The 9,341-nt window shown below is 40.0% G+C and overlaps 1 protein-coding gene and 1 long non-coding RNA gene across 2 annotated transcripts in view; both read left to right on the top strand.

Annotated features, from left to right (window-relative positions):
• LOC311060294 (transcription factor COE3-like) overlaps positions 1-2,350 on the top strand; it is a gene marked incomplete at both ends in the record, with an annotated part of 67,454 nt that extends 65,104 nt beyond the window's left edge. The window contains one exon of the mRNA XM_084078428.1: positions 2,217-2,350. Coding sequence (XP_083934554.1) covers positions 2,217-2,350 — 134 coding nt within the window. The remainder of the gene's footprint in view (positions 1-2,216) is intronic.
• Positions 2,351-4,993: 2,643 nt separating this feature from the next.
• On the top strand, positions 4,994-8,950 carry LOC311060547. Its single transcript, XR_014602277.1, has 4 exons — positions 4,994-5,131; positions 6,272-6,378; positions 8,253-8,336; positions 8,787-8,950. It is a non-coding gene; the product is annotated as an uncharacterized lncRNA (long non-coding RNA).
• The last annotated feature ends 391 nt before the right edge of the window (positions 8,951-9,341 follow it).

The following is a 9,341-nucleotide window of genomic DNA, read 5'->3' as shown; positions in this document are numbered from 1 at the left end:
TCTCTTCACTTTCTTGTAGGTGGTTGTGCAGTTCCAATGCTCTCTTTTTGATTTAGATCAGTGGTTTTCAACCAGTGGTCCGGGGACCACCAGTGGTCCTTGAGGGAGTTCCAGGGGGTCCCCAGCTAAATGATAGATAGGAACCAAATGGACCCTTATGGGTCTGTAACTCTGAGAGTGTACAAATGGAACCAAATGGACCCTAACGGGTCCATTTGGTTCCATTTGTACACTCTCAGAGTTACATTAACATTGATTTTATAATAACAAATTGGGGTCCCAGAGATAGAAATGCCATTAAATGGGGGTCTGCCGCCTAATGCATGTTAAACTGGGGGTCCTTGAAATTGAAATGGTTGAGAATCACTGCTAGAGCCGTAAAAATCGTCTCTTATTGGGGGTCCCTGGCATAACTTTTCAAATGGGGGTCCCTGGGCTAATGTGTGTCAATTTGGGGGTCCTTGACGCAAAAAAGGTTGAAAACCACTGATTTAGATGATTACTGGGTATCGTCCTATAATTCTGCTCTGAATGCGTTGTTTGCAGAGAATGGATTTGCAGAATTATGTTAATTTGGTGTTCATCACTTTTTTCAAGTTCTTGATCTGCAAGCTGGGCCCCAGACTTCACAACCATAGAGGGACATGAGTTCTACCATGGAGGCTGTTATCTTTAGCCAGACTTTCATTAGGATGTTTAACTTGATGTTTGTTTTGATGGCATAGAAAGCCCTTCTTGCCTCGTCTCTCAGGTCCTTTACAGCTTGTTTGTTAGCTGTGCTGCTGATGTTTAGGCCGAGGTACGTATCGTTTTGTGCCTGTTCTACTGCAGCTGTATTTAATAAAGTGTTGGTGCTGAGGGCTATATCGTTCTCTCTCTCTCTCTCTCTCTCTCTCTCTCTCTCTCTCTCTCTCTCTCTCTCTCTATATATATATATATATATATATATATATATATATATATATAAATATATATATATATATATATATATATATATATATATATATATATATATATATATATATATATACATATATATATATATATATATATACAGTGTCATATAATTGTCATGTTTATATTTGGTGCTTGGCTGCGTCTGTCAGGACATGCAGATTATTACAGGGAATCTAACATCACTTTCAACCTACAACCTCCTACTTTAATTAATGTCTTGCTCAGGGGCAACTACATCACTGTCAAACACACGCAGACAGACAGACACACACACACACACACACACACACACACACACACACACACACACACACACACACACACACACACACACACACACACACACACACACACACACACACACACACACACACACTAGCCTCAGGTTCATAGTGCAGTGTAATGGTCTCTCATCACATGCATGTCATGGAACACCAGACAGTTTAGATCAATTATTATTATTTTTGTAATCATTTTATTTAGATAATAATCATTTTGATAATTCTTTATAAATGAAGCATTTTGAAACTGAAGGTGATGATGGCCAATGTTGATGATAATTGAAAAATAATATCAATTCATTTAAACAAATAATAATAATTCACTTGTTAAGTTCTGCACCGTGTAGAAACTTAACTCATTCACTGCCACAGAGGAGAACAGACAGCTTAAGCTGTCTGTTCTCCTCTGTTTATTTCATACACTTATTGGTTTTATCTCTTGCTCATTTGATTTTCCTATTTGTGTCATCTGTTTAAGAAAGTAGAAAGCTGATATATTGCACCTTTACCTTAGCGCAGGCATATTCTTAGTTGCTTGTCTTAGAAGAGAATGCACTTCAGACTTCTGGTGATTAGTGCTTTTCTTGCCTACCTATGTTAAATGCACTTACTGTAAGTCGCTTTGGATAAAAGTGTCTGCTAAATGATTGTAATGTAATGTAATGTAATGTAATGTAATGTAATAGGGAGACTATGTTTTCGTCCGTCCGTCCGTCCGTCCGTCCGTGTGTCCGTCCGTCTGTCCATCCGTGTGTCCGTGTGTGATCAGCTAATCTCCGGCACCGTTGGCTTGATCAAAGCCAAACTGCACACACACTCCCTGGATGCCAGAGTATGTTGAGGCACACACGCCACACGTAACATTGCCCTATTATAGCGCCACCATTTCTATTTGACTCCTATTATACACATTGTGTCCAAACATCACGCAAATCGCTACACATTCCCTGCAAGCGAGCCCCTGTGGGGCCCATGCAGGCTATGTGTGGGCAGTGAGGGCTATGCCAAGCCCGCACCAAGCCTGCACAGGCCCATCGCGGGTTTGCCCAGGTGATGCCCACAGCTGTGGTCTCACCGTGGGCTTGCTGTGGGCAGCCCACACTTGGGGCTGAGCTGGGGCTAGCCCATAGTGGGCCAGTGTGGGTCTGTCCGTTCAGGGCCAAGAGCAGATTTGTACCTTTGGGCCCCATGCGTTTTTAGTGTGGGCAGCCCATATTACATTCCCACATCATTTGACGCTCTTTTCTTGAACTTGGAACTATTTTTTGAGTGGTGCCGAAGGCAACCACTCCTATATCTGGCTTTGTCTGTGTGTCCGTATGTATGTATGTATGTCTGTATGTCCGTGTGTCCACCAAGCTAACATTGGTCAAGCATCACGTGACACGTGACAATATGTTGAAAGGGTGTGCTTTGATTGGCTATAGCGAGACGCATGACGAAATAGAGTTTACATGTTTCAAAGTGACATCAGTGCCATCAGCCAAGCTAACATTGGACATGTTAGCTTGGCTGATTGAACATGTTAGCCAAGCTAAGCAAGGCACCACTCACTTCACACAGGGTGTGATTTTTTTCTAGAACACAGCATATCACTCCACTTTCTACAACATTGCACTGTGTAGACTAGAGCCTGGAGCCTCACATATCACTCCGCCTGTCTGTCTGAATCTACATGCAGCCACTCATCCTAGTCTTCTAACCCTGCTGAAAAAAAACAGCACAAACCAGCTTATGATGGTTGCTGGTTTTAGCTGGTTTTAGCTGGTATTAGCTGGTCTTGGCTGGTCTTAAGCTGGTTTAGATGGTATACCAGGCTGGACAAGCTGGCCAGGCTGGTCAGGCTGGTGTGTCAGTGTAATTGGTTAGCTGGGCACTAAGCTGGATTCTGCTGGTCTTTGCTGGTCAGCCAGCTGGCTGGCTGGACTGACCAGCAAAGCCAAGCTGGTAGCTGGTCTTTGCTGGTCAAATGGGTGGACTGACCAGCAAAGACCAGCTTACCAGCTAGACTTAGCTGGTCAGATGGGTGGACACTGGACAGACCAGCAAAGACCAGCTTAGCAGCTGGACTTAGCTGGTCAGATGGCTGGACACTGGACAGACCAGCAAAGACCAGCTTAGCAGCTGGACTTAGCTGGTCAGATGGCTGGACACTGGACAGACCAGCTTAGCAGCTGGTCAAGTTTGGTTAGATCAGTGATTCTCACCATGTGGGTCGAGACCCCCAGGGGGATCCCCACATGATTTGGGGTGGTCCCCAGATGATAGTGAAGTGACAATTTAAGGACCTTTAAGACCTTTTTAATACCTTAAAAAAAATGAACATTACTGCATCAAAAGTAATCAACAAACGTTATACTATAAAAAATGGTCAAACATTGGCCAAATTGTCAAATAACATCAGAAAGAGGCAAACATTTTGAAAATAGCAGATCTACAAGCTTGAAAATCTGCTATTTTCACAATAAAGTCTAAACTAAACGTAATGCATCAACTCCTACATTCCAAGTGCTTAGTTATCAGGGTGGGGGGTCCCCAGTTCAAATATGATTATTTTGGGGGGTTGCAGCCTGAAAGGGTTGAGAACCACTGGGTTAGATCACTGTTTCCCAAACAGTGGGTGGGGACCCATTTGTGGGTCATGGACACATTTTTATGGGTCACGAGGAAAGATCCCTTTTTTCCGTTTCCTACAAAAATATATTATATTATTATTTCAAAAATCTAAAATCTTCCAAGCAATTTCAAAAATCTAAAATCTTCATCAATAAAAATACTAAAATCAAAAATGTATCAAAATAATTTCATTAATACATTAAAAAAATCGACGAAATTCCATCAATTAATAAAAAAAAACGCCTTGAAAATAGCAGATCTACAAGCCCGGGACGCGTGGTGAGCTTTCAGATCTACTATTTTAACTAGTTTGGATCCCGGGGAGTCATCATACCTGCCAACATTAGACTGTGAAGATTTTCTTCCATTACAATTGCCCCCCCCCCCCAGTATATATACAGTATATATTATTATATATTTTTTAATTTAATTTTACATTTCTTGTCCTTTTCTTGTGATGTGACATAAATAATATATTGAATAATAATAATAATTATTATTATTACACTTATTATTATTATTATTATTATTATTTTTATATTAATTATAATAATAATTATTATCATTATTGTTATTATGACAACATGCATCCAATAACTTATTTACTTAATATGGCAACTTCCTGAATGCCAAAACAGACCGGTGCTATGGTTACAAAAATGAACAGATCTACAGATCTACATCTGGTCGCCATTCAACGCGTTGTGAGCTTGTAGATCTGTTGTTGTTTTTTACACGCAATGCATTCTGGGTTGTGAACCGTGTTGCCATATCTGCTTATTATAAGCGACTTTGGGCTTGTTTTTCTGTGAAGTTGCTTGTAGTTATTTGGGCTTGCTTCCATTTTTTATTCATTGTTTAAACCAGTTCTCAAACATCTGCATGTCAAGGATGCCCAAATTAATGCATTTTTCCGCAGACCCCCATCTGTTTCAAATAATATTACAAATATATTTAACTTTTTCTTTTTGAAAATAGCAGACCTACAAGCTCACAACGTGTTGCAAATGCGACGCACTGTGAGCTTGTAGACCGGCTATTTTCAAATAGCCAATGTAGGGTTAAGGCTTATTTTCATAGACCTGGCTGCTTATTTCTCTCACAGAATCTGGCAACAGTGACTCAGAGCGGGGAGAATGAAACGCTCGAGCCACTCGAGCTGCGCTCTCACTTCTAAATACAGTTAGACAAATTGCGTTACTTTGGTTTCATTCAAATAATTATTAACCGACTTCAGAGAAGATAAAAGAAAGAAGAAGAAGAAGCAGACATTTTAGGTGAGTGTTGACACACAGAAATACTATTTATGTAGACTTTAGCCTACTACTGTTACTGTAGGCTATAACAACTGTTGTCTGGAGTCACCACCCAACTCTATGATCACGACACGTTGTTTAGCGATTTCATTTGTCTCGATAAAGGGATTTTATGACAATAATTTCAAGAAATGATAGCGGGATATACAATATAATTTATAATATAGGCTACTACTAGCCTACTGCTTGCCTATAAGGTGAGTTTTTAATTATTAATAATTATGTTTAACAGCAAATTTGTTATAGTTTAAGTGTGATGTTGTGTTGGGGTTGTATTTGAGTACATTTAGCAAATTCAGATATCATTTCAGTAGAATAGTATAGGCTAATGTTTAGCTAATGTGTCTAACACACACACACACACACACACACACACACACACACACACACACACACACACACACACACACACTCTCTGTGTGTGTGAGAAAGAGCACAAATAAAATGAAAACTTAGACAGAGGTCTTCAACAGGGGGTCCGCGACCCCTAGAGGGTCCGCGGAGGTACTGCAGGGGTCCGCGACCCCTAGGGGGTCCACGGAGGTACTGCAGGGGTCCGCGACCCCAAGGGGGTCCACGGAGGTACTGCAGGGGTCCGCGAAATTGTTGCTTGATTACACAATTAGACCTTTTTTTTTCAAAAATGTCAATTTTTCTTTAAATATTTTTTAAAAATTTTCCATATTTATGTTTAAAATAAATTATGATTCTATCTATTTTGAATAGCTTGTATACATGATTATTGTGCAATTGACAGATTGTTGATAGTATTCACATTGGGTACATAGCCACCCTACTCACTGTACCTTGTACATGTATGTTTGAATTAAAAGCATGAATATATTAATCTATCTATTATTTTATTTGCTTAGTATTGAATGCACAATAACATGGTATGTTTATACACATGAATCACAATTTTATAGGCCTACATAATTATACAATATTTGTATATAAAACATTTTAAAAACCCCTGCCTTAGCTTGTTGTTGATATATTGACAAAATGCACATGGTCTGAATGCATGGATATAATGCTTGACATTTGAGAGCCACTGTTGTAGATCCTTCAATGCTCAATAAATCCATCATTTGTGCACAGGGAGTCTTATTTGACCACCGCCTGTATGTGAGAGACTGCATTGTTGACCACCTTGAGTCGTCCGCCCGTCCGTCTGTCTGTCTGTCTGGTGTCCAAACTGTCAGCAGGTAAGATTGGTATAGCTTCGGTCTAGGCACTTTAACCTCATAAACATTGGCTATTTGAAAAGGGGCTTGTAGATCGGCTCTTTTAAAACAAACGCTTGAAAAAAAATAGAAGGATTTGGACCCTTTTTTTAAGTTAAACTACACAGCCCAGCCCCATACCCTCCATAACTCCATAGGCTTGCAGCCTAATTCATACATTGACATGATGGTGTATTGAAATTAGTTTGGGCGGATAGGCTATTTCTCAGCAGAATGTGTAAGAATTCCTAACTGAAAGAAATGCCATTTCTATAGAGCAGGGGTTCCCAAACTGTGGTGCGCGCACCCCAGGGGGTGCGTGACCTGCCATCTAGGCAAACCAACCTAATTGGTTTGCCTAGATGACGCCCCGGGGGGGTGCGTCATCTAGGTCAGGATGTAATAAGGGGTGCACAGCTAAATAAGTTTGGGAACCGCTGCTATAGAGCACCGAAGTCCTGACGTCACTGCCAGTAGAGGGCGCATGATTCCGCAGGTTCATGGCTTTACTTTTTGTATTGATATCTTCATTGGGGAATCTTAGATCGCTTCATATAAGAACTGTGTTCCAAAAATAAACACACCACCCTGGTGTTTTTACTCATATGGATATGAAGCATTGACTGAAGGTGTAAATGTACACATTTACCCAAAGAGTAACACAATATAAACACTAGAAACGAGTCAAACAACCCAAAGACTACATTTCCCATGAACGCGGCTGCTGTGGGGACAGTGATTTCAGACCCGGAAGTAGTAGTTCTTAAGACTTTTAAGGCAGAATTAAAGGTAGGGTAAGTGATATTTTTTGGTTAAAACAAAAAGTATTTTGTTAAAAGGTTAAATCACTATATTCTGATAGTAATCATTGCTATAGAGTGTTTGTTCAGTAACAGGAGTCTCCCCGTCTCTCCAGCTCTTTAATACACAGAAAATACATTTTTAGGTAGGTTTCAAAATCTCAGCCAATCAGGAGAAAGTACCCATTTTTAAGCTTCATTTTTATAGTGTTCCAGTTCCATTTTTTTCTGCTCATTTCTTGTCATCACTTCAAATTTCACTTGTTTAATCTATATCCTGATTGAGTTCTCTATCCTGATTGGAAAAAATTGGAAATGAAACTAAAACTGAGACGAAAATGTATTTTGTGTTTAATAAAGAGCTGGAGAGACAAGGAGATTCCTTTAACTGAACAAACACTCTATAGCAATGAGTACTATCAGAATATAGAGCTATTTAACACTTATTTCAACCAAAGAAAATCACTTACCCTACCTTTAATTCCATTTTCGGCAGAAACAGGCTGTATCAAATATGAATGAATATCATAAACGATGCAGAGCCACCCCCCTGACAAAAACGCCAGGGTGGTGTGTTTATGTTTGGAACACAGTTCTTATATGACGTGATCTAAGATTCCCAAATGGGGATTTCAACATAAAAAATAAAGCCACGAACCCTGGAACAGCGCCCTCTACTGGCCCTCTACTGGCAGTGACGTCAGACTTCGGTGCTCTATTAAACAAAATTGTAAAGACGTTTTCACACCTGGTTACGTTTGACTACACAGCCATTTGAAGAAAGATAATTTATTGGACTGTAAATATAATAGCAACACAGTGCATGCATACAGTACAGATGAGTGATTTACATTTGACAAACGGCTATTGATGTCGCACTGTAGTTAAATTAAATAGTTGTAATGTGATGCATTTGTATGTGATTTAATCATGGTCCAAAGGTGCAGTATGACAGGAGATGCAGTCGACCCTAAAGTATTTTCATATTTTCTTATATGTCCCTCTTTGAAAAATATGTTTGGACACCCGCTGACATACACCATCATTTGCCCACAGGGAGTGTGAGCCACCTTCCACCTGCAAGCTGTCCTTCACCTGTGGCCGTACCCCCTGCTGTGAGACGCTCTCTATCAGCAGCAGGTATGTTTGATAACACCAATAGATACATAGGGAGATCATGGACAGGAATGCCCACACACGTCACATCTGGATTTAGCATGGTTTATGTATGTTTATGTCTGCAAACAAAGTGTTAGATTTTTTCAGGACTACCATAATGTTGAATGAATCACTTGGAGTAGCTTCCCACACAACACGCTTTAACAGGTAACCTAAGAATGGCAGCTTCCATTGTAAAATCTGTAGTTAACAAGTAACCCAAATGGACTATTTGTGTCCATTGGATTATACTAGTTAAATTAACAGAGGGTTTACATGTTGTATGATGAAGTAGAGCTTTCATTTACAAAAACGGAACAAAAAAAGATTAAAGGATGTTGATACAAGGTTTCTGCCCGACAGCAACGAATAAGAAATTGCTTCCTACACAAATTATTGTTTCATATAAGCCTATTTGTTTTTATGTTTCAGAGGCTGTAAGAAAGTAACGCATTCATCCAAGTCCTCAGGATTCCGATGTTGAGAAGGAGATTAGGGTGTGGCTGCGTAATTCAAGTGACAGAGCGGGTGGACAAAAGGAGCCCTATCACAGTCTGCCAGCTAGCAGTGAGGCCCCAGTGGAAGAGTAAGCTTTGACAATGAATACTTAGGTAAAAGTATAAATATGTTAGAGTGTGTGTGTGTACACACACACACACACACACACACACACACACACACACACACACACACACACACGCTCTGCTTGCACATACAGTGTACATACAATGTTACAGCCTTATTCAAAAATGTTACTCAACATTCTCCAGACTATACCCCATAATGACAAAATAAAATAGATGTTTAAGATGTTATGGCAAATGAATAAAACATAATCACATCCAGTGTGAAGTGAGCGGTGATATTTATGAGTTATTCATTTCATCATGCATCTTGCTAGCCAATCACAGCACTTCACACTGGGTGTGAAGATTATCAGCCTATGGGCGCGTTTTCCACAGCATGGCGTCACAGCGAAAGACACAT

Source organism: Gymnoscopelus microlampas (genome assembly GCF_963454915.1).
Source record: "Gymnoscopelus microlampas genome assembly, chromosome: 14".
Lineage (NCBI taxonomy): Eukaryota > Metazoa > Chordata > Actinopteri > Myctophiformes > Myctophidae > Gymnoscopelus > Gymnoscopelus microlampas.
This window is presented reverse-complemented; position numbering and strand designations above follow the sequence as displayed.